This window comes from Microcaecilia unicolor, chromosome 4, assembly GCF_901765095.1.
Source record: "Microcaecilia unicolor chromosome 4, aMicUni1.1, whole genome shotgun sequence".
Lineage (NCBI taxonomy): Eukaryota > Metazoa > Chordata > Amphibia > Gymnophiona > Siphonopidae > Microcaecilia > Microcaecilia unicolor.
The window spans coordinates 353,472,897-353,498,910 of record NC_044034.1 but is presented as its reverse complement, the minus strand read 5'-3'; the positions used below and the strand labels follow the sequence as shown (position 1 = coordinate 353,498,910).

The 26,014-nt window shown below is 47.6% G+C and overlaps 2 protein-coding genes across 2 annotated transcripts in view; both read left to right on the top strand.

Moving 5' to 3' along the window:
• Positions 1–17,919, top strand: part of MBTPS2 (membrane bound transcription factor peptidase, site 2) — a 52,891-nt gene extending 34,972 nt beyond the window's left edge. The window contains exons 7-11 of the mRNA XM_030202254.1: positions 1,174–1,354; positions 2,606–2,700; positions 3,016–3,211; positions 7,217–7,292; positions 15,679–17,919. Of these exons, the coding sequence (XP_030058114.1) occupies positions 1,174–1,354; positions 2,606–2,700; positions 3,016–3,211; positions 7,217–7,292; positions 15,679–15,901 (771 nt within the window). The 3' untranslated portion in view covers positions 15,902–17,919. The remainder of the gene's footprint in view (positions 1–1,173; positions 1,355–2,605; positions 2,701–3,015; positions 3,212–7,216; positions 7,293–15,678) is intronic.
• The window catches only part of SMS (spermine synthase), a 164,843-nt gene continuing 148,596 nt past the window's right edge, over positions 9,768–26,014 (top strand). Inside the window, exons 1-2 of the mRNA XM_030202256.1 lie at positions 9,768–9,772; positions 16,945–16,952. The gene's annotated coding sequence lies outside the window, so the exon portion shown is untranslated. The remainder of the gene's footprint in view (positions 9,773–16,944; positions 16,953–26,014) is intronic.

Sequence of the window (26,014 nt, the reverse complement as noted above, 5' to 3'; positions counted from 1 at the left end):
CGGCAATTTTTTGTGCGTGACCGTACGCACAAAGTTTGCCCATTCTGCGCATAATAATGTACACACAAATCGCCTGGTGACTGTGCACTAGCTCTCTGCATTGGCCTCCTCGTGTTACACTGGCTGGGAATGCTGCAGAGAGGTTTCCAGAACCTCGCTGTCATGGGTCCTAAGTCTGGCCTCTAGCCTTTGCTGTTGCTCAATGATTGACTCCCTTTCTCCAGGATCTAACTCCACAGCATCCTCTGCCAACCCAGGAAGCAGAGTACCTGAGCCAAGAATTGAACCCAGGTCTCTCTGCATGGGACTGCTCTGCACTGCCCTGAAGCTGGCCTGTATTCTGTTTCACTGCTACTAGTATTATTACAGCTGTTATAGCTGCAGCAACATACTTTTGGAAAATAGGGCCCCTAATTTGGGACAATTTGCAGTAAAACTTATTTAAACCACTAAGGGAGGGTTTTTTCCCCCCCCTGGACTGGTGAGCTATAACCAGAAATAAAAAAGTGATCACTGGAGGAATGTGTTTACTTGTTTCATTCAGATACTAGCCGTTGAGCCCGTAAAAACGGGCTGGTATTGAGGTTTTCCTCCCCCCGCGGTCACCACCGCTCCCCCCCCCCTCGAAGTCGTCGCCGCCGCCACCCCTCCACCTGGACCGGGCCCTCTCTTCACTTCTGAACTTACAGATCCATTCGCCGAACGCAGCAACGCACATCAGCTGAGCTGCCCCTTCCTTCTCTGCCTGTGTGTGTCCCGCCCTCGCTGACGTTACATCACAGGAGGGCGGGGCCACAGGCAAAGAAGGAAGGGCTCACTGCAGCTCAGCTGATGTGCGTTGCTGCGTTCAGCGAATGGATGTGTAAGTTCAGAAGGGAAGAGAGGGCCCGGGCCGGGTGGAGGGGTGGCGGCGGCGACTCCGAGTGGGGGGGGGGAGCGGTAGCAACCTCGGCAGCGGTTTCCCTCTCTGTCCCGCCCCCCCCCCCCCCCCGTCATCACGTATTGACGCGGGGGCGGGACAGAGAGGGAAGTCTCTACTGCGCATTTGCGAGTGAGTACGGTCACTCGCCGTTTATATGTTTGATATTTGTGGCATGTGTTAGCATGTAAAAGTGTCCTGTTTTATTTAAAACAATTCTCTTTTTTTTTTTTCCTTTCCTCCTTCTGCTTTAGGATTCTCCTGCTAGTGGGTCCCGGGGTCTGTTTGTAGGGGACCTTGTTACTCACCTACAGGATTGCCCAGTGCATAATGTTGATGACTGGCATGCATGCCTGGACAAGCTCTCGCAGAAGGCACAGACTGGCTATTGTATAAATGCAGCAACTCTGCAGAAGTTAAGCTTCTCAAGCAGAGGTACTGTATGAATATTTATTTAATTGAATTTTGCTCACCCGAGGACTAGGAAAGGAGAAGAAAGGGAAATGGGACTTGATATACCGCCTTTCTGTGGTTTTTGCAACTACATTCAAAGCGGTTTATATAGTATATTCAGGTACTTATTTGTACCAGGGGCAATGGGAGGGTTAAGTGACTCGCCCAGAGTCACAAGGAGCTGCAGTGGGAATCGAACTCAGTTCCCCAGATAGATAAATTATGAGTATTATATTGTTGAGCAGAACATAAGTAACATACTAAAGAGAGCATTGAGGGCTTAGACCACATACAATCCTATATAATAAGCACCCCAGTTTAAACAGCACCCTGGCCTCCATAGGAAGTCAATGCAACTTAACAAAACAAAATGGAGTGATTTGATCTGATTTCTTACAGTGTGGAGTTTGGATGAAGTGTCATTGCCATGTTAGTTCACTCAGATGCAAGGAAATAAAAGTGAAAAAAATAAGGTGATATTTTTATTGGGCAACTCAGTACATTTTCACATATTAGGGAATTTTGACGTCAAACAACCCAGTCGACTGCTAGCAAATTCTAAATACAAAAATTTAGAATATGTTACAGTTGAACCATCATCCTCTGTACAGCAGTGTTTTGGTAGCCATATTGGATTCTTTCCAACTGTGATACCCTTTACTGGAGCAACGTAAGAGTTATCCAAAGATGTTTCTGAACTTCCAAAGCCATTCTGGTCCCTTCTTCAGACCAGGGGGCATGCGATGAAGCTACACGGTAGTAAATTTAATACGAATCGGAGAAAATGTTTCTTCACTCAACGTGTAATTAAACTGTGGAATTTGGTGCCAGAGAATGTGGTAAAGGCAGTTAGCTTAGCGGGTTTTTTTAAAGTCTGGATGGCTTCCTAAAGGAAAAGTCCATAGACCATTATTAAATTGACTTGGGGAAAATCCACTGCTTATTTCTGGGATAAGCAGCATAAAATGTATTGAGCTTTTTTGGGATCTTGCCAGGTATTTGTGACCTGGATTGGCCACTGTTGGAAACAGGATGCTGGGCTTGATGGACCTTTGGTCTGTCCCAGTGTGGCAATACTTATGAGTTCTAGTATGGTCCATTGACATCTTTGGCGATACCTTATGTTGATCCCATGAAAGGCACTATAGATTCCAGAGAGGTTTATCTACCTGGTGCATGTGCTTTGCTGTGTTGTATATCTGCCAACAGGTAATTCATCGTGTTAATCTTTAGTTTACAGAAGGCTTGATGGCTCTATTGAGTGTTGCAGTAACAACAGCCTCACAGATATCTGCTTCTCATATAGCAATAATTTGGACAGTCGCTTGGTAAGATTTTGTTTTCCATTTCCTTTCCAAAGACCCCTTCTCTTTTGGCCCCTTTGGCTTTCTTGTTCTCCTGACCCCTATTGCTTTCACCTTCTCTTTTGGCCTGTCAGCCTTTCTTCCTCCCAGCTGGTCTCTGTTTTCCTCCTGGCCCAGTGTAAACGTTCACAGCAGCGCCTTTTTCGGTTGCCTGTTGGATCTGCCTTTCTCTTTTCCTTACAAAATAAGTGGAACTGTGGAGTTCCAGTGACATTACTGCTAGGTGAAACTTTGCTATGAATGTGGGATCTGTTCCCTGATTTGGAGATCTCTTTTCAGTATTCGTGCCTGCCTGCAAGAAAGGCCATTGAAGCTAGTCAAATTTGCCGAACCAGTATGGACTGCCAGAAGGACTTTGTTCCAAGCGTGTGTGTTACGCCATCCATTGAAAACCAAACCCGACTTATCCGAGTGAAGCACCCACCCCACATTGATATGCTGTTTGTGGGTTACGCAGTACATCTTAAGTACTCAGGTTTGTGAGCTTTCTTAATTTACAAAGGAAGGATGAAATGTAATAGATGACACTTTGCAGCCTTACTGTACTCCCTTCAGCGACACTAAAGCACTGCATGCAGGGCTGGCCTAGGAGTCTCTGATGCACTAGGCCAGGGCTTCCTAAACTGTGTGGTCACATAACCCACGTTTGGAGTCACAACCTAGGCAGGCTGGCTATAGAAATGTTATCAGCCTGCGCCTCCAGGTGTTGCATGTTTCTGTGGCTGTGATAATGGAGTCACATCCACAGAAAGTTTGATAAGCACTGCCCTAGGTGAACCTTGAGTCATGCACGCTCCGTGGTCCAGCATCTCCCCTTCCCCTCCCTACCCCTCTTCGATGGCCAGTATTTCCCTTTCCCCTCCCTACCCTTTCATCAGGTGCTCATCATCTCTCCTCCCCTTCCTATCCTTTCTCCAAGTGCCCAGCATCTATCCCTCCCTAATTTCCCCTTAAGTGTGGCCATCTCTTTCTCCCCCCCTCATCCATGTCCCCTTCTCTTCAACTCCACCCACCCCCACCAATGTCCAGCATCTCCCCTTCTCTTTGCCCCTCTTCCATGATCCAGTATCTCTCCCACATTCTGTCTGTCCTCCCCTCCCCCCCTCACTGCCCCATCTCCCTACCTTCGCTGGGCTACCCTGAAGTCCGGTAAATCCCCACCAATGTCTGGCATCTCCCCTTCTCTTTGCCCCTCTTTGTAGATCCAATATCTCTCCCACATTCTGCCTGTCCTCACCCCCCCCCCCCCCCCCCCACTGCCCCAACCTACCTTCGCTGGGCTACCCTGAAGTCCGGTAAAGCAGCATGTCCAGTGTGGGACCTGAGCGTAGTCGTGAGCTCAGGCTTGCTGGGTCCTGTTCTCTCCAGCAGGATGGCAGAAGAGATGGGACCCAGTAGACCTTGAGCATGTGCCTGCGCTCAGAGGCCCTGTGGTGTGCTTTGCCACTTTACAGTAGGTCAGGATGGCATGGCAGAAGAGGGGTGGGAGCAGGCCATGTCCTTTTGCACCACCACCCCTTGAACTCTGCTGCCCACTTCCATGGCCAGTGAAAACATTTTAGGCACCCTAGGCAAACCGTCAGCCTTGTGCCCCTTCAATTAACTTTTAGGTCTGTAGGCTTTTCACTCTCTGAGATTTTGATAATTTAACAGTAATCTCAATACCACATCTCCTAAACAATCCTGTTCATTTTTGTCACACTGTGTTTTCCATTTTATCTGTTCCATCTTCCTTCCAATATGACATCATGTTTCAATAAGTACCTCCATCAGGGACAATTCCTCGAATATGATCAATCATAGTAACATAGTAGATGACGGCAGAAAAAGAACTGCACGGTCCATTCAGTCTGCCCAAGAAATGTGCCACTTTTTTGTGTATACCTTACCTTGATTCGTACCTGTCTTTTTCAGGGCACAGACCGTACAAGTCTGCCCAGCACTATTCCCGCCTCCCACCATCGGCTCTGGCACAGACCGTATAAGTCTGCCCAGCACTATCCCCGCCTCCCAACCACCAGCCCCGCCTTCCACTACCGGCTCTGTTATCCAATCTCGGCTAAGCTCTTGAGGATCCATTTCTTCTGAACAGGATTCCTTTATGTTTATCCCACGCATGTTTGAATTCCGTTACCGTTTTCATCTCCACCACCTCCCGCGGGAGGGCATTCCAAGCATCCACCACTCTCTCCGTGAAAAAATACTTCCTGACATTTTTCTTGAGTCTGCCCCCCCTTCAATCTCATTTCATGTCCTCTCGTTCTACCGCCTTCGTATCTCCGGAAAAGGTTCGTTTGCGGATTAATCAAACATGGTCTGTCCCTCATGAAGCATTCAAAGTATCGAAGGAAAAATGTTTCATGAAGGACAAACCATGATTGTTTGATCATATTCGAGGAATTGTCCCTGATGGAGGCATTTATGAAAACATGATGTCACGTCGGAAGAAAGATTGAGCAGATGTTTCAAAGTTTATATTTTGTGCCCCCGAGGATGCAGTTGAATCATGAATATATATAAAAGCGGACCTATGACGATGTAAGAGTCACTGAAGATATTCTGGCCGATTATTCAAAATCATTTTAACCAGCCAGGAACAGCATCTGGCTGCTTAAATGGCACTTAACCGACTATCCGCCGATATTCATTGGGAGAGAGCCGCTCTCTCCCACTGAACATTCCAGTGCGGCTCAACCTACGTGCCGGGATTTACACCATGTTTTCGTTGGTGTAAATGGATGCGTATGGTTTTAGGCGCTGGGATATCAACTAAGTGTATTCTATGTACCGTGCCGAAATCTAGGCACCACTTATAGAATACACTTAGTTGAAAATGGTTTCCGCACAGATATTTTAAGCACCATATATAGAATCCCCTCCACTGTCTGTATGTTACAGAAAGGAAATAAAGTTTATGGCAGGGGGCCTAGGCACATATATGGCATCTTTTCTGTAAAGGTAACATGTACGCCTATGTGCTTTTACTGTAAAGCCTACCCGAAAACTCCTGCTCAAAGTTACATTGTGAAGCAGATGTGTACTAGTAGATTTTGACTCCTCTGGGGTCCATATTCAAAAGGGTTGAACAAGGCAGGAGATTCTCCTGTCCAGTTAAACCCCACTGAGCTAGCCAGCCGCTTAACTGGGCAGTGCTGCGAAATATCACTGCTAACTGGCCATCCCCTAACTACCTAAGTTAGGGGCAGGCTGGGAGCAGAGTTAGGACAGAGCTCCAGCTTAGCCAGTCAGTGGTGATAAGGCTAAGTCAGCGCATAAAGAGTTTCTTTTACTAAGGTGCGCTAATGGATTTAGCGTGTACTCAATGTTGACGCCCATTATATTCCTATGGTCGTCTTATCATGTAGCACACACTAATCATTAGCGTGTGCTAAGTCTGTTGACGCATCTTAGTAAAAGGACCCCAAAGTTAGGACAACAAAACAGCCGATGTGCTGAGATAACCAGGCACCAATCTGAATATTTGACTCATATTTGGAAGGGCGAAATATGAAAGCGCCAGACCCCTAAGAGAAAAACTACATTGGCTTCCACTAAGAGAACACATTGCGTTCAAGGTATGTACTCTGGTTCATAAGATCACACACGGTGAAGCCCCGGTGTGCATGTCAAACCTTATAGATCTACCAACCAGGAATTCTACTAGACTATCACTTACGTACCTGAATCTCCTTTACCCCAGCTGCAAAGGACTAAAATATAAATTAACATATGCATCCAGTTTCTCCTACGTAGGCACGCAAATATGGAATAACCTACCAAAATCCATAAAAACAATACACGACATAAATAACTTCCGTAAATTACTGAAAACCAATCTATTCAATAAAGCATACCACAAAGACCCATCCTAGATAGTAGTAACAAAATCTTTATCAGAACTATACATAACATAACTCTTTATTCCTGATTGTTTAAGCTACCACGATTGAAGTTTAATCCAATATCTTCTATTTCTTGCTATGAATAATAAACTTTCTTTATTTGATTACCTAATCTTCTCTGTCACCTCCTTTTAACTATGTATTTCTCTTTTCCGGAATTGATGATCGCCATTACGGAACAATGTAAGCCACATTTCAGGTGGGAAAATGTGTGATACAAATGCTACAAATAAATAAATAAATAAATATCGGCCAGTACCCGGTTAACTTCCAGGTCAGCAGATATACCCGGACATTCAGTGCCGGGAGCCATGCATGCTTCAACTTTGAATATCCAGGGTTAAGTCAGCCTGCAGCTGGAAGCATGCTTATTGCCATCAGCTGAATATTACCTCCTTGAGAGTGTCTACACCTGTTTTCTGAGCTCTGCGTTTCTGCAAATGTGCACTGGGGCATCCACCCGAGCGTATAAAATGCTATTGTACATGCTTTAAGTCACTTATAAAACTACTCTGAGTAAGGATATTTTCATATTAAAACATGTACCCTAAATGCATTATGCTGTCTTTTGTTTTCAGTGAGCATCAGTAGTTTTATTCCACGATATAACATCTTTAGTATAGAGCTGCCAGTGATGATTGAGACATTCTGCAAGTATCCTTTGAAAAGATTGTTTTCAGGGAACATTTGTTGTTTTTGGTTTTTTTTCTAATTTAAAGGAGATCTTTGTAGAAACAAGAATATTGAAGAACAGTCATAACTGGTAGCAATTAACATGGACAATTCTAAAGTCCCGAATTGAAACAGCTTCACAAATTCTAAAGCCACAAAGCTTAGGCAGCTTTCTCTGAGGACAAGCAGGCTGCTTGTTCTCACGACTGGGTGACGTCCGCGGCAGCCCCCACCAACCGGAAGAAGCTTCGCGGGCGGTCCGCACGCAGGGCACGCCCACCGCGCATGCGCGGCCGTCCTCCCGTCCGTGCGTGACCGTTCCCGCCGGTCTTTTCTTTTCCGCGCCTGGAGAGAGTCGTGCCGTCGCCGCTCTCTCTTAGCAGCCCCGGAAAGACCGTCGCGTTTACGCGATTTTGTTTATTTTTCGTTTAGTTCGGTTGCCGTGCGCTCCAGTTTTTTCTTTTCCAAAAAAAAAAAAGAGAGCACGCGCTCCTTTTCCCTCGTTTTCTAGCGAGGGCGTCGCGTTGCGGCCTTGTGGCCGCGCGATGGATTTATTTTTTCGAGGTGTGATTTCCGCCACCATCGACGACTTTAACTTCGCCGACGTGATTTTTCCATCGATGTCCTCGAAGGTCCCGAGTGGATTTAAGAAGTGTGGTCAGTGCGGCCGGCCGATCTCGCAGACCGACACCCACGCTTGGTGCCTCCAGTGCCTCGGGCCGGAGCACAATATCAAGTCGTGTTCTCTGTGTCTCGGTCTCCGGAAACGGACTCAGGTTGCGAGGCAAGTTCTGCGGGACCGTCTTTTTGGAACTTGCGCCGGCCCCTCGACGTCGACCTCGACGGCATCGGTATTGACGCCCGGTCCTTCGGTACCGGTATCGACGCCCGAGAAATCGGCACCGATGGCATCGACCCCAGGAGAACAGGTCCCGTCGGCCCGCCGGTCCTCCGGTGAGGGTAGGGGTGAGAGGCCGCGTGGGCAGTCGGCCCCGGTCACTCCCTCAGCCCGTGGCCCTCGGGACCGAACCCTGTCTGACCCGGTTCCTCGGGACCGAGGGGGATCGACCTCCTCCTCCTCCATACCACCTGGCACCGGTGACGGGCACCGCAAGAAGGCTAAGAAGCACCGTCACCGGTCGCCCTCGACGCTCAGTACCGGGGAGGAGTCGACGCCGAAGCGTCCGCGTCGAGAGGAATGGTCCCCCTCGGTGGTGGAGGTACCGACACGTCAGGGTCCCAGCACTTCGGTGCAGTCTCCTGGACCCGAGCAGCTTCTGGCACCGACGCCTCTACCGGCCCCCACGTCTTTCCCGACAGCGGGCCTGGACGAGTGCCTCCGAGCCATCCTTCCGGGGATCCTGGAAGGGCTGATGCGCCAGGCTGTGCCTGTGGCGCCGGCGAGCTCTAGCCCGGTGCCGAGGCCGTCGACGCCGCCGCCGCTTGCGGCGCCGGTCTCGACCACCACGCAGGTGGAGTCCCCGTCGACGTCGATGGAGGGAGCTTCGTCCCCGCCGGCGCGGGAGTCCACCGCTCGACGACACCGAGGCCTTGGTGCCTCGACGTCGAGCCGGGCCCGGTTCAGGACTCAGATACATGAGCTCATGTCCGATACCGAGGAAGAGGCCTCGTGGGGGGAAGAGGAGGACCCCAGATATTTCTCCTCAGAGGAGTCTGCGGGTCTTCCCTCGGACCCCACGCCTTCACCAGAGAGGAAGCTCTCGCCCCCTGAGAGCCTCTCCTTTGCCTCCTTTGTAAGGGACATGTCGATTTGCATTCCCTTCCCCGTGGTCTCTGTGGATGAGCCGAGGGCTGAGATGCTCGAGGTCCTCGACTATCCATCACCACCTAGAGAGTCCTCCACGGTGCCGCTGCACAATGTCCTCAAGGAGACATTGCTTCGGAACTGGATGAGATCATTATCTAATCCCACCATTCCCAAGAAAGCAGAGTCCCAGTACAGAATCCACTCGGACCCAGAGTTGATGCGGCCCCAATTGCCCCATGACTCGGCGGTCGTGGATTCTGCTCTCAAGAGGGCACGGAGTTCGAGGGATACCGCCTCGGCGCCCCCGGGGCGGGAGTCTCGCACTCTGGACTCGTTTGGGAGGAAGGCCTACCAATCCTCCATGCTCGTGACCCGCATCCAGTCATACCAGCTCTATACGAGCATCCACATGCGGAACAATGTGAAGCAACTGGCGGACCTGGTCGATAAGCTCCCGCCGGAGCAGTCCAGGCCTTATCAGGAGGTGGTCAGGCAGCTGAAGGCGTGTAGAAAGTTCCTGTCCAGGGGTATCTATGACACCTGTGACGTGGCATCTCGTGCTGCGGCCCAAGGTATAGTGATGCGCAGGCTCTCATGGCTGCGTGCCTCTGACCTGGAGAACCGCACCCAGCAGAGACTGGCCGACGTCCCTTGCCGGGGGGATAACATTTTTGGTGAGAAGGTCGAGCAGCTGGTGGACCAACTGCATCAGCGGGAAACCGCCCTCGACAAGCTCTCCCACCGGGCGCCTTCAGCATCCACCTCAGCAGGTGGACGTTTTTCCCGGGCCCGGCAGGCTGCACCCTATTCTTTTGCAAAGCGTAGGTTCACCCAGCCGGCCCGAAGGCCTCGTCAGGCACAGGGACAGCCCCAGCGCGCTCGTTCTCGTCAACAGCGTGCGCCTAAGCAGCCCCCTGCGCCTCCACAGCAAAAGCCGGGGACGGGCTTTTGACTGGATCCACGGGAACATAGCCGCCCTCAAAGTGTCCGTACCGGACGATCTGCCGGTCGGAGGGAGGTTAAAATTTTTTCACCAAAGGTGGCCTCTCATAACCTCCGATCAGTGGGTTCTCCAAATAGTGCGGTGCGGATACGCCCTGAATTTGGCCTCCCTGCCACCAAATTGTCCTCCGGGGGCTCAATCCTTCAGCTCCCATCACAAGCAGGTACTTGCAGAGGAACTCTCCGCCCTTCTCAGCGCCAATGCGGTCGAGCCCGTACCACCCGGGCAGGAAGGGCAGGGATTCTATTCCAGGTACTTCCTTGTGGAAAAGAAAACAGGGGGGATGCGTCCCATCCTAGACCTGAGAGGCCTGAACAAATTCCTGGTCAAAGAAAAGTTCAGGATGCTTTCCTTGGGCACCCTTCTGCCAATGATTCAGAAAAACGATTGGCTATGTTCCCTGGATTTAAAGGACGCATACACTCACATCCCGATACTGCCAGCTCACAGACAGTATCTCAGATTCCGCCTGGGCGCACGGCACTTTCAGTATTGTGTGCTGCCCTTTGGGCTCGCCTCTGCCCCACGAGTGTTTACAAAGTGCCTCGTGGTGGTAGCGGCCTACCTACGCAAGCTGGGAGTGCACGTGTTCCCATATCTCGACGATTGGCTGGTCAAGAGCACCTTGGAGGCAGGAGCCCTCCGGTCTATGCAGTGCACTATTCAACTTCTGGAGCTGCTGGGGTGTGTGATAAATTACCCAAAGTCCCATCTCCAGCCAACTCAGTCTCTGGAATTCATAGGAGCTCTGCTGAATACCCAGACGGCTCAGGCCTTCCTTCCCGAGGCGAGGGCCAACAACCTCCTGGCCCTGGCTTCGCAGACCAGAGCGTCTCAGCAGGTCACAGCTCGGCAGATGTTGAGACTTCTGGGTCATATGGCCTCCACAGTTCATGTGACTCCCATGGCTCGTCTTCACATGAGATCTGCTCAATGGACCCTAGCTTCTCAGTGGTTCCAAGCCACCGGGAATCTAGAAGATGTCATCCGCCTCTCCACCAGTTGCCGCACTTCACTGCTCTGGTGGACCATTCGGACCAATTTGACCCTGGGACGTCCATTCCAAAGTCCGCAGCCCACGAAAGTGCTGACGACGGATGCATCTCGCCTGGGGTGGGGAGCTCATGTCGATGGGCTCCACACCCAAGGTCTGTGGTCCCTCCAGGAAAAGGATCTGCAGATCAACCTCCTGGAGCTCCGAGCGATCTGGAACGCACTGAAGGCTTTCAGGGATCGGCTGTCCTGCTAAATTATCCACATTCGGACAGACAATCAGGTTGCAATGTATTACACCAACAAGCAGGGGGGCACCGGATCTCGCCCCTTGTGTCAGGAAGCCGTGGGCATGTGGCAGTGGGCCTGCCGGTTCGGCATGCTCCTCCAAGCCACATACCTGGCAGGTGTAAACAACAGTCTGGCCGACAGACTGAGCAGAGTCATGCAACCGCACGAGTGGTCGCTCCATTCCAGAGTGGTACGCAAGATCTTCCGAGAGTGGGGCACCCCCTCGGTGGACCTTTTCGCCTCTTAGACCAACCACAAGCTGCCTCTGTTCTGTTCCAGACTACAGGCACACGGCAGACTGGCGTCGGATGCCTTTCTCCTCCATTGGGGGACCGGCCTCCTGTATGCTTATCCTCCCATTACTTTGGTGGGGAAGACCTTACTGAAGCTCAAGCAAGACCACGGCACCATGATCCTGATAGCGCCCTTTTGGCCCCGTCAGATCTGGTTCTCTCTTCTTCTGGAGTTGTCCTCAGAAGAACCGTGGAGATTGGAGTGTTTTCCGACTCTCATCTCGCAGAAAGGCGGAGCGTTGCTGCACCCCAACCTTCAGTCCCTGGCTCTCACGGCCTGGATGTTGAGGGCGTAGACTTCACTGCGTTGGGTCTGTCTGAGGGTGTCTCCCGTGTCTTGCTTGCCTCTAGGAAGGATTCCACTAAAAAGAGTTACTTTTTCAAGTGGAGGAGGTTTGTCGTTTGGTGTGAGAGCAAGGCCCTAGAACCTCGTTCTTGCCCTGCACAGAACCTGCTTGAATACCTTCTGCACTTATCAGAGTCTGGCCTCAAGACCAACTCAGTAAGGAATCACCTTAGTGCGATTAGTGCTTACCATTATCGTGTGGAAGGTAAAGCCATCTCTGGAGAGCCTTTAGTCGTTCGATTCATGAGAGGCTTGCTTTTGTCAAAGCCCCCTATCAAGCCTCCCACGGTGTCATGGGATCTCAACGTCGTCCTCACCCAGCTGATGAAACCTCCTTTTGAGCCACTGAATACCTGCCATCTGAAGTACTTGACCTGGAAGGTCATTTTCTTGGTGGCAGTTACTTCAGCTCGTAGGGTCAGTGAGCTTCAGGCCCTGGTAGCTCATGCTCCATATACCAAATTTCATCACAACAGAGTAGTACTCCGCACCCACCCAAAGTTCCTGCCGAAGGTGGTGTCGGAGTTCCATCTTAACCAGTCAATTGTCTTGCCAACATTCTTCCCCAGGCCGCATACCCGCCCTGCTGAACGTCAGTTGCACACATTGGACTGCAAGAGAGCATTGGCCTTCTACTTGGAGCGGACGCAGCCCCACAAACAGTCCGCCCAATTGTTTGTTTCTTTCGACCCTAACAGGCTAGGGGTCGCTGTCGGGAAACGCACCATCTCCAATTGGCTAGCAGATTGCATTTCCTTCACTTACGCCCAGGCTGGGCTGGCTCTTGAGGGTCATGTCACGGCTCATAGTGTTAGAGCCATGGCAGCGTCAGTGGCCCACTTGAAGTCAGCCACTATTGAAGAGATCTGCAAGGCTGCGACGTGGTCATCTGTCCACACATTCACATCACATTACTGCCTCCAGCAGGATACCCGACGCGACAGTCGGTTCGGGCAGTCGGTGCTGCAGAATCTGTTTGGGGTGTAAATCCAACTCCACCCTCCAGGACCCGAATTTATTCTGGTCAGGCTGCACTCTCAGTTAGTTGTTCTTTGTAGGTCAATTTCTGTTATACCCTCGCCGTTGCGAGGTTCCATTGACCTGGGTTCTTGTTTTGAGTGAGCCTGAGAGCTAGGGATACCCCAGTCGTGAGAACAAGCAGCCTGCTTGTCCTCGGAGAAAGTGAATGATACATACCTGTAGCAGGTGTTCTCCGAGGACAGCAGGCTGATTGTTCTCACCTACCCTCCCTCCTCCCCTTTGGAGTTGCGTTTTCATGTTGTTTCTTGCTTGTCATTCAACTGGCGGGAACGGTCACGCACGGGCGGGAGGACGGCTGCGCATGCGCGGTGGGCGTGCCCTGCGTGCGGACCGCCCGCGAAGCTTCTTCCGGTTGGTGGGGGCTGCCGCGGACGTCACCCAGTCGTGAGAACAATCAGCCTGCTGTCCTCGGAGAACACCTGCTACAGGTATGTATCATTCACTGTATCAAGACATGAAGAAACAAACCTCCTGTTTTCCCTCCATTTTACAGCATAATCCCCACTTCCCCCACCCCCAAAAGAACATTTATTCTGAGATATAGAAATATTCTCCACTAGTTTTTTGACGTTTCACATATGCGGCCTGTTCCAAAATAACTCCTAAGTGTTGCCATACTGGGAAAGACCGAAGGTCCATCAAGCCCAGCATCCTGTTTCCAACAGTAGCCAATCCAGGTCACAAGTACTTGGCAAGATCCCAAAACAGTACAATACATTTTATGCTGCTTATATTAGAAATAAGCAGTGCATTTTACAACTCGGCTCATGTGTAAACAGTACACATGTACTTTTCCCTTGTGGAGGGGGGGGGACAATTTTAAAACAAAAATATATGCAATATTTCTGCTTTGGACATTACCCTGGGGAATTTATGAGCTTACGTTTACACTTGCTGTTTGGTACACACAGTTCTCTGAGGACAAGCAGGTATGATATTGACACAAATGGGTAATGTCATCTGACGGAGTCTGGTGCAGACACTGCCAAAGTGTACTGCCACTTTAAGGGCCCTGTTTACTAAGGTGCGCTAGCGTTTTTAGCGTGTGCTAAAAATGAGTTCGTGCCCATAGGAATATTATGGGCATCTACATGGATAGCGTGCGCTAATGGCTTAGTGCACGCTAAAAACGCTAAGACTCCTCCAGCACTGCTTAGTAAACAGGGTCCTAAATCTTTAAGGCAAGTGCCTGTTGCCATGTGCCACCCCTTTAGTAGAACAGCTCCTCAGTTCCTGATAATACAAGTCTCAAATACAAGTCAACCTACGCATCCAGTTTTTCCTACATAAGCACACAACTGTGGAACGCATTACCAAAAGCCTTGAAAACTACGAACGACCACCTACACTTCCAGAGAACACAAAAAACTTACCTGTTTAAAAAGGCATACCCTACCAATTCAACATAAATGCCTAATCTCTGCAACACGACAAAACTAAAATACATAAAGGACATAGCACAACTCTTTCGCTGTATGATTCCCTTATCTACTATAATAAAACTCACCCTCAACGTTCTGAAGACAACGTTCTGAAGTCACTCAGTCACTCCCTGAAGGGTTCATGGATTCATGGTGGTGAAGCCACAACACTGACCATGTCTCTCTGCCCCGCCCTCGCATGACGGACCAATCAGAAAAAACACCCTCAACATTCTGAAACACAAAGGACCATCACAACACCGTTCCCAGGCAACACTAGGCAATGTAAGACGGACCAATCAGAGAAAACTACGTGACAATAAGGGAGGAGCATTCCCCAGCAGAATGGCTCATTATCTGTGCAGCACAGAGAGCACAGAACCCCCGCTGGAACAAGAGAAGAATATTCCTGCTGTGGGTATGTGCAAAAATAGACCGGGGGAGGGGGAGGGAGAAATTTTTAAATGCCTAATGCCAGTACTGAAGAGTGCCAGAGGGCCTATAGCACAGACTATATTTGGGATCGCTTGACATGGAGTCAGAGGAGCTGGAAAACAACGTGCCCATCACCATCTGGGACGTGGGCGAACAGGACAAACTGCGGCCCAGCTTGAAAGATTACCTGCGACTCAGCCAGCAGCAAACAGCGACCAAGGACAGCACAGCACATCCCCCCAACCCCCAAGCAAAAAACAAAACAAAAAAAGACACACATCAACAACCTGCACACACACCGCACCCTCACACACTCACACACACAAAATAACTCTGTGACACATACACACACACACAAAAAAAGCCACATGCTAGCGCCCGTTTCATTGGTTTCGGAAACGGGCCTTTTTTACTAGTATGGCTATACAACATGAACTTTATCTTGCCACAACATCACTTTGTATTTGTTTACACCGGAGTCTGCAAACGCCTCTCTGGCACTATGTAAGCCACATTGAGCCTACAAATAGGTGAGAAAATGTGGGATACAAATGTAATAAATAAATAATATAATTCACTGAATAGTAATTTCAGCCAATCTTCCGTTGCTTCCTCTAGGAAGCTGCTGGACAGAATGCAGCAAAAGAGCAAATGTGGGTGTTTATGCACGTGTGTGTGAGGTCAGTATCTAATTCTTTTTCAAGCTCGTGCATTTTAATGTGCTTATAATGTGACCATAACTGATTTCTCTGAACGACCTTAACTAGTGCTCACCAGATATCTAATTTCACTCTCTGGCGCACTGGCTGTTATCAATGCTGTGCCCTGCTTTGCCTTGGATGGGCAGTGGATATTAAATGCTTTCTTGGAAGCCACCCTCTGTTCTCTGATTACAGAGAAACAAAATAGGGAACTAGTAGCATTTTTAATCTTACTTGCTGGCAGTGCACTTTTGGCTGCTAATGTGGCACTGGGGCTTTGGATGGTGACGGCACGATAGCAAATTGGTCTCCAGAGCTTCCCGAGGGCACCAACACATTCACCCCAGTTTATTCATATCTTACAATGGAGCTAAGACGGGTCTTTCCATTCCGAAATGGCATCAGAAATACAAGCATTTTGAATATATTTTGGGTGATTGAGAGCACCTGAATAAGTGAGTAGATACAGCATCTATCCAGTATTGGTTTCTGTAATGTAGCTGCACTGAAAAGGACTTTTTCTTTGTAAAATAATCTAGCAAAATGTCCCTGGAGAAACATCAGGCATATCCAAAATGAGAAGCATAATCAGCCCTGGTAATGTTCAAATTTTGAAGCGACAAATTGTTGTGAACCAAGTGGTGCAAAGCAAATTTACTTCTCATGGTGCTCTTTCATCCCTGAATTTCTCTTCACTTCCACCTATCAGAAGGTGTTCGTCTATCAGAAGAATGAAAACATCTTGGTTTTCCATTCCGTAACCGTGAATGGGAGGCCGATCTCATTTGCCTCATGACTTAACCTGATAAAGTCTAAAGAGATCATGACAGAGAAACATTTGAAACTGATGATCAAGTGTGAGAACGTAGCTACAGAACTGTCCCTGGCATGCCCTTCCCACCAGCTGAAGAAGCAACTTAGTCATGAGTTCCGACAGGTTGACCGGTGATGACATTTTTAGTATGGCAGCAATGAAAGCTTCATGTTTCTGTGTCCACCAGAACGTTCAGTTGTATAATGTGACCAGTAGGTAGCCCAGTGGTGTGTTTTTTTGTTTTCTTGTGATACAAGAAATGTGTCGTTGGTTACTTTTGACAAATTCAATTATCCTGTTGACCAAAACTCTACCGTATAGTAGAATAGTTTCTGAATGGAATTGTATTACATAAGAGGTGTTTACAACTTGAACTTCCATTGTGATTAAACAGTGACCAGTGTTTCTTAAACAGTGAGACATTTGTAAAATCAAGTGAACTTCTCTTAGTATTTCCATACTATGAAACATGTAAAATCTATTATCATATACCACCTGTATTCAGCAGTGGAACCTCTTGATTCTCAGTGTGGTGTGTAGAATGTGTTGCCATATTTACTTGGCAGAAAGGACTTAAATATATCATGTCTGTGTTTTGTACATAGATTCATATTCCAAGTCTTGAAGCGTTTTGAATTTGTGCCTTGCCTTGCAGTTATATCAGTGCAAAAGGCTTCACAGCTTGCATTTTACAAACACTCAAAAATATGTTTATGTTTTAATTAATGTAAAATAAAAAATATAATATAAACTCAAATATAAACCTTGTTTACTAAGATGCACTGGTGTTTTTAGCGTAAACTAATGCTAGACACATGCATATATTCCTATGGGTGTCTCTGACATTAGTGCAAGCTAAAATGCTAGCGTGGCTTAGTAGACAGGGCCCCAAAATTTGGGGGCCAAAAAAAAAAAGAAAGCCCAAAACTAGGAGTCTTGGTCTATATTCAAGTCTGTCTCCCTCCATCCTGCAGTGACACCGGCATGTATTTCTCCATCTCCCCCTCTTCCCCTGCCACGGTGCACAGAATTTCTTTTCCACTCAGCGGTGACCAGCATGTTTTTTCCTACCTCCATCTCTGGTTGACGCTGATGAAGCTGTGCACTGATCAGGTGCAGGGCCTTGAGCCATCTGCACATGCTCAAGGTCTGCAGGCTTCCGCCTTCCAGTGAGGGCAGGAGCCAGCAGGCTGTGAGCATTCGCAGATGCTCAAGGCCATGCACCTGCTCAGTGCACTGCTTTGTCAGAGGTAGGAACTAGGTAGCCAAAAGTAGGAACTGCAGCAATGTGGAGAAGGAAATAGGAAAAAGACCTGCTGGTCACTGCAGGGTGGAGGAAGAAATTCCGGGCACCGCATATGTCTAGTAGCTTACGGTACCAACTTGGTTACCTCAATGGCCTGTGGTCTCGCTGTGGAACCCTTTTACTAAGCTGCGGTAAAAAGTGGCCTGCGGCCATTAGGCGCGTGCCAGGCCAGTTTTTTTTCTAATATGGGGGACCAAAGCCCGGCCGACCCCCCTCCTGCCACTTTGGACCCCCCCCCCCCCGCCGCTGCAACCGCAAAACCCCCCGCCGCCACCGCCCGCCTGCCCCGCCGCCGCATCAGGTACCTTGTTTGCTGGCGGGGGTCCCCAATCCCCGCCAGCCGAAGAGTCTTCTTCAGCACCGTTCGACTCCGGCGCCTTCGTTGTGTGATCATCTGTTTCTGACACCTTATGTCCTGCATGGGGCTACATGCACGGCGCTGAAGAAGACTCTTCGGCTGGCAGGGATTAGGGACCCCCACCAGCAAACAAGGTACCTGATGTGGCGGCAGGGGGGGGGGGGGTCAAATGTAGAGGGGGCCTGGGCGTAATCTGTGGGGGCCATGCCCCCGTGGCCCCACATAGCTACGCCCCTGATGTGACGGGAAAAGGCAGTGCGGTAAAACTGAAGCCAGCGCGCACGTAAAACCGGCCTGAGCCCTTAATGCCACCAATTGATCTAGCGGTAAGGACCCACACGCTACATGTGCGGTGACTGGTCAGCTTGCGGCAACTGCCGATCACTGGGGGGAAACAGCGTACGTGGGAGGAAATAAATAATTCATCCAGGTTTTATGCGCGTGTGCCAAATCTGAAATTACCGCCAGGGCGGCACGCTGGCCTGGCAGTAGGCTCATTTTGGCGTGTGCTGCATGCTCATAGAGCCTACCGCGTCTTAGTAAAAAGGCCCCTATCTTCTTTTTTTGAACCGAAAATCTTCTGTTCGTATCCTATGTCTTCTTGAAGTCTCTTCCTGCATTAGCCTTCACTATTTTGTTCCAGGAAGGCGTTCCATGCATTCACCATCCTTTTGGTGAAAAGAATGCTTATAGATGGTCCTGGGTCTTCATTTCATGACCCATAAAATGCTGCACACCATAGAGGAGGGAGACAGGGAGAAATGGAAGACACTACAGGGGAGGGGAGAAGGAGAGAAACACTTAAATATAACCCCCTCTAGTTTATATTTAACAGTTTTCCCCCTTTGTTTGACGGGAAAATGTTATCTCGGTTTATAAATGTTATCTCAGATAGGTTTATATTTGAGTATATACGGTATGTACTCATAACAGCGGAGACACTGCCATAAACCAAGTAGATCAAAGGCATCAGCGCTCAACTGAGTATAATCGTAACACTCAATAAAATCAAAGTCCAAAATGGGTAACCTTCCAAACCTGTATCAAATTGCCACTCCTTGAATATTTTCACAGATCCATTCTCCATTAATCACTTATCTGGAAAATGGCTCCAACATGGTCCGTGTTTCTTATGCCGCTTCGTCAAGGAACCCAAAGTAAAGTGTTATCTTGTGGTTATGTGAAGATACTAGCGTTTGAAGTATATTGTTGAGACTTGTATTTCCACAAGATAACACATTTCTGTGGGTTCCCTGAAGAAGCGACACGTGAAACACGGACCATGTCGGGACACTGTCTTGTGCTGATTGAAGGACATTGGAGCCATTTTCCAGATAACTACTACTACTATAAATCACTTCTATAGCGCTACCAGTCGTACGCAGCACTTTACAATTGAACATGAAGAAGATAGTCCCTGCTCAAAAGAGCTTACAATCTAAATCAGGACAAACAGACAGGACCAAAAAGGAGAAGGGAAGGACAGGACAGACAGAAGGACACAAGGATAAGATAAAAGTGACAAGTCAGGAGTCGAAAGCAGCATCAAACAGGTAGGCCTTTAGCCCGGATTTGAAGGCAGCCAGGGACGGAGCTAGACGTAATGGCTCAGGAAGCCTATTCCAGGCATAAGGTGCGGCGAGATAGAAGGAGCGGAGTCTGGAGTTAGCGATGGAGGAGAAGGGTGCAATTAGGAGAGATTTGCCTAGTGAACGGAGTTCTAGGGAAGGAGTGTAGGGAGAGATGAGGGTGGAGAGGTGAAAATATTCAAGGAGTGGCAATTTGATACAGGTTTGGAAGGTTACCCATTTTGGACTTTGATTTTATTGAGTGTTACGATTATACTCAGTTGAGCACTAATGCCTTTGAGCTACTTGATTTATGGTAGTCTCTCAACTGTTTTAAGCATATGTATTTTTATTTTACATTATATTTAAAAATAAAAAAATATATGTATATACATATTTTTGAAAGTTTGTAAAGTGAAAGCTGTGAAACCTTTTGTATTAATATAATGTCTACAAAATAAAAATACATAATGAGTAAAACAAACTTCACCATTGTATATTTGATAATAAAACATATCTAAAAACACTATCACATCATATAAAATAAAAACAGATCAAAACTAAAAACATAATACAATATATTATATAAAACAGATCAAAACTAAAAACATAATACAATATATTATATATATTGTATTATGTTTTTAGATTTGATCTGTTTTTATTTTATATGATGTGATAGTGTTTTTAGATATGTTTTATTATCAAATATACAATGGTGAAGTTTGTTTTACTCATTATGTATTTTTATTTTGTAGTTTTTTTACCCCTGACGCAGCCTGAGGGCGAAACGTGGCCACGTCGGGTAACTTGTAATAAACCACTTCTTCTGTTACCCTCCTGTTCTATTTTTTTGTCTTTTTTGATCTGCTTTTTTTCTTTTGATTTGCATTTCTGTGGCAGATCTTTGCCTTTTTTTTGTTTCTGTCTGCTTAATATAATGTCTGCCTTCCAGTGATACATATTTCCCGTTTTTTGGCATTATGTATTATCGGGTCATATCAGTACTGTTGCTTCATCAAAATTAGCTGTGAATGCAACACTGTAAAAGAATGGACAGGATTGTGATACACGTCACAATAAAATTAGTTGTGAATCATGGGAGATAAATGTTTCTAATCTCTTCTGAAGATCTAAGATCTAGTTTTCCAAGTGGCTAAAAGGGAAAATTACAGATTATGGAATGGGAAGATCTTTAAGCCAGTCAGAGTTTTTGCCCTCCTCTGTTTTCTACAAGTTGCACACTTATAAAAAAAAATTAGGATAAAAAGGAAAGTTTAATCTAAAGCAAAACTACTCCTTTCTCCCAGAAAAAAAAATCTGTGAAGGTCATTTTAGAACAGGGGCCCTTTTACAAAGCGTCGGTAAGCCCAACGCAGGCTTACCGCACACTATCCCAGAAATACCGCTGGCCCAACACGGGCACTAGTGGTAGTTCCGGCTCAAGTTTGCGCCATTTCTGGCGTGCCGGAAATTTTTTAAAAATTTAACAGCGTGGTGGTAATCAAGCATCGTCGCAGGCTGCCCGGTTACCGCGGGAGCTCGTACCGCCACCTCAGTGAGTGGCGGTAAGTGCTTCCCCCTGCATGACCATGCGGTAAGAGTACTCTTACCGCATGGCCGTTTTTTTTAGGGGCTTTCTACCTGCTGAGGTAAAAAGGGCCCTGGCGTGTGAGAAAAATGGCCCCTGCTGCTCCCACAAGGACCTTTTTCCCCGCAGCTTAGTAAAACGACCCCTTAGGTTGAGAGGGCGAGAGAGCAAGTGGGCAACTATTTTTGGCTTATTGTATAAAAACACAGAGGTGACTGTAAGACCTATTTGACTAGAACGTCGAGATCAGAATTGAGACATCCAGCAGTATTTTACCAAAGGCTCTGCCGAACACAGCGCATTTTGTAAAATATGTCTTAGATGTGAGTAATGGGAGCAGCCATTTTACAAATACACACATTGAAAATATGAGAGTGGTGCATTTACACATGTAGCCTGCCCTATGTATGTGGCAAACAAAAAAGAAGTAGGGAAGGACCTTTTTTTTTTTTAATAATTAAATAAAAAGGAATCTAGGAGTCAAGAAATGACAAACACAGAGTTTATTATAATAAAACTAGTCCGTCCGGTCTGTATAAAAACATTTCCCCAAAACAGTAGAAATTCAGAAGAAGGACTCGACTGCTAAATACTCCGAGGAGAGTTAGTGGCCATTGTACTAAAGAACAGTAGGGCTATCACGCGAATAGCGCAAGCCAAAACAGAACCACTGTGGAGCATGCTGAGGCGTCCCACGGTACTACTGTGATCAGCGAGCCCTAAGCCCCACGGTACAAAATAGAATTATTTTCTAGTGTGGGGGAGCGAGGAGTAGGCGGGTGCCCTGCGCTAATCGGGTAGTTCAGGCACATTACCACGCACTACTTGATCAGTGCAGGAGTAACGCGAGAGCCCTTACCACCTCCTAAATAGGTGGTGGTAACAGCTCCTAGAAGTAATGGCCATGCGCTAATGGGGAAAATTAGCGCACGGCCATTAAAAAAAAAATGAACGCGGACATTTTTTAGCTGTGCTAGAAAGTGGCCAGAGCGTGCGGCAAATCCACAGACCAATCGTAGCACCAGCCACTTTCTAGTGCAGCTTAGTAAAAGGACCCCTTAATGTTGAGTCCTTCTTAATTATTTTGTTATTTATTTTTTATTGGTCCTTCCATACTTCTTTCTTGTTTGTATTTTTTCATAGGGGATTTTTTTTTCTCCTTTTTGGTGTTTTTCTATGTATGTGGCACCCATTAGGTACAGAGGCTGCAATTTTTATTTAGAGATGGAAATGAAAAACAAGGAGAATTACTCTCTCAATCCCTCGTGTAAAAGCCTAGCCAAAATCATTTCAATGAAATGAATGCTTTTCTTAAAATCTGTGCATATTTCTGAGCTGATGTAAAACCCAATGAGAACGTTAATTGTTTTCTATAAATATGAATTCCCATTGTAAAATGGAGAATACATATGTAAATTTTTGGCGTCCTCAAACTGTGCCCTGCACGATGCTCCTTTGAAATCTCTGCATGGTATGGATCGTCATGTGTAGGTACTGACTTTCTTAAATCACCATTTATAGGTGTATGGAACATAAACATTTAAATGTGATATTTACATATGGATATGTTTCTAAAATAAAGGCCTGTATGTTTTTATAAAAGTGTCATTGAAAAGCTGCATAAATCATGATTTTAATTTCTTGGGGTTCCCAGTTCAATTTTTGTCTTCATATTTCTATTTCTAATTTGTGATTGATTGATCTATATATAGTGAAGGTCTGACTGTGTTTTTTTTTCTGTGCAGAAATCATTTAAAGTTTAAAGTGTGATTTGGTGGGTGGAGAGAGCAGGAGGATCATTGGTCCCCCTCATTAATTTCTGCTTTGGGCCCCAAAATATCTAACACCAGCCCTGATGACATACACACTTTATATATAAAAGCAAAAAAAGCCTGTTTCTGCAAAAATGTAACGGGCCCTAGGAAGGCTCTTGTCTAAGTGATTTCTCGTCTCTCTCCTGCCCTCCCCTCTATGTCCAGCGATTCTCCCCTGCCCTCCCATCCCATCCATGTCCAGCGATTCTCCCCTCCCATCCATGTTCAGCGATTCTCCCCTCCATGTCCAGGGACTCGCCCCAGCCCCCACCTGCCCACCCTCTTCTCCCACAACAGCCCTCCTTTCCTTCCTGCCGCCCTTCCTTTAAAACTTTTATTTTACCTGAAGTTGCAGTGGCATCAGTGAAAGCGGCAGGCTCGGCTCGCCTCCAGCCTTCCCTTTCCTTCTCTCTGTGTCCCGCCCTCCTCTGATGTAATTTCCTCTTTCTGCGAGGGTGGGACACTGAGAGGGAAGGGAAGGCTGGAGGCGAGCTAATTATGTATACCTCGTTTGCATACGGTTACGAAGCCAGCCAGCCAGCCATCCAGGGACGCAGATTGTCGAATTATTATATAGGAGATGGGTGAAGTTTCAAACAGGACATTCAATGACATCCTGGTATTCTCTGAGATCAAGCAGGGACTGTAAATCCTCACTCATGGGTGACATCACTGATACAGCCCACTGCAGGAAACAGTACCCTTGTAATTTTTTCTAGAAGCATTTGGGCTGCCTTACAACACATGCACACCTATCCCCCCTTGCTGCTGTCACATGGCACCTCCTCAGTCTAATGTTTTCCACGGAGCCAACTGGACCTGTTTTTTCATCATGGTCACCTCAGCACATCATAGTAACATAGTAGATGACGGCAGAAAAAGACCTGCATGGTCCTTCCAGTCTGCCCAACAAGACAAACATATGTGTATACCTTACCTTGATTTGTATCTGCCTTATTCAGGGCACAGACCGTACAAGTCTGCCCAGCAGTACTTCCCGCCTCCCAACCACCAGTCCCGCCTCCCATCACCGGCTCTGGCACAGACCGTATAAGTCTGCCCTCCACTATCCTCGCCTCCCAACCGCCAACCCCTCTTCCCCCCACCTGCTCCGCCACCCAATTTCGGCTAAGCTTCTGAGGATCCATTCCTTCTGCACAGGATTCCTTTATTCATATCCCATGCATGTTTGAATTCCTTTACCGTTTTCATCTCCACCACCTCCCGCGGGAGGGCATTCCAAGCATCCACCACCCTCTCTGTGAAAGAATACAATCGTTAGTACTCAGTCATCTAGATTACTGCAACTCACTCTACGCCGGCTGCAAAGAACAAATACTCAAAAAAACTCCAGACAGCCCAGAACACGGCAGCCAGACTCATATTTTGAAAGTCAAAATACGAGAGTGCAAAACCCCTACGAGAGAAGCTATACTGGCTCCCACTAAAAGAACGCATTACATTCAAAGTATGTACCCTAGTACATAAAATCATCCACGGCGATGCCCCAGCCTACATGTCAGACCTGATAGACCTACCATCCAGGAATGCTAAAAAATCATCTCGCACATTCCTTAATCTTCATTTCCTCAACTGCAAAGTTCTAAAATACAAATTAATGGACGCATCAACCTTTTCCTATATGAGTACACAATTCTGGAACGCATTGCCACGTAACCTAAAAGCGACCTATGAACTGACCAACTTCCGCAAACTACTAAAGACCCATCTCTTCGACAAGGTATACCACAAAGACCAAAACATGTGAAACTCCCACATATATCCAGAAATGTTAATAATGCCTTCTATTATATTACTTTCATGCATTCTATTACCATGTAACCCAAAATCCTTCTGTAACACCAAAGGTCTATTATCTTCTCACTTCCACTATTCATGATGTATTGTAAGCCATTTTGAGCCTGCAAAGAGGTGGGAAAATGTGAGTTACAAATACAATTAAACAAATCAATCAACCAATCAATCAGATAACAACCATCAGTGCATGTTTTTTTACCTGCAGGGAAGGTAGGTAATTTTCAAATAACCAATTGCCTGGGTGAATGGCTTTTGGAAATTGCCTTCATTACATATCTACTATAATAAAACTCACCCTCAACGTTCTAAAGACAACATTCTGAAGTCACTCAGTCAGTCACTGAAGCGTTCATGGATTCATGGTGGTGAAGCCTCAACACTGACCATCAGTGTTGCCAGGTGGAAAATTTTTTTCCCACCCAATCCAGCACAAAAACCGCCCAAAACCCGCCCAAACTCAAACCCCGCCCCTGACACCCCCACCCCCGCGTCATCACCCCCGCCGTCACGGCCCCGCCTCCCCCGTCATCGGCCCCGCCTCCGACGTCACTAACCCCGCCCAAAAACGTCACTAACCCCGCCCCCCGCGGCCGAAAAAGCCGCACAAAAAACCGCCCTGAAGCCCAAAAAACAGCCCAAAAAACCGCAACCCACCATGGGCAAAAATTTCCCGCGGCGGGTGGCGGTAAAACCGCCCACCTGGCAACACTGCTGACCATGTCTCACTGCCCCGCCCTCACATGACGGACCAATCAGAAAAAAACACCCTCAACATTCTGAAACACAAAGGACCATCACAACACCGTTCCCAGGCAACACTAGGCAACGTAAGACGGACCAATCAGAGGAAACTACGTGACAATAAGGGAGGAGCATTCCCCAGCAGAATGGCTCATTATCTGTGCAGCAGGGAGAGCACAGAACCACCGCTGGAACGAGAGAAGAATATTCCTGCTGTGGGTATGTGCAAAAATTTACATTTACATTTCACCAACAGAAAGACCCCCCTCCACAAACCTCATTGACAGACAAAAACCACACACACACACACACAATACAACAGAAACACACCCTCAAAGCCACACACCAATCCAACCCACTTTGCCAGCACAGCACAGCACATCCCCCAACCCCCAAGCAAAA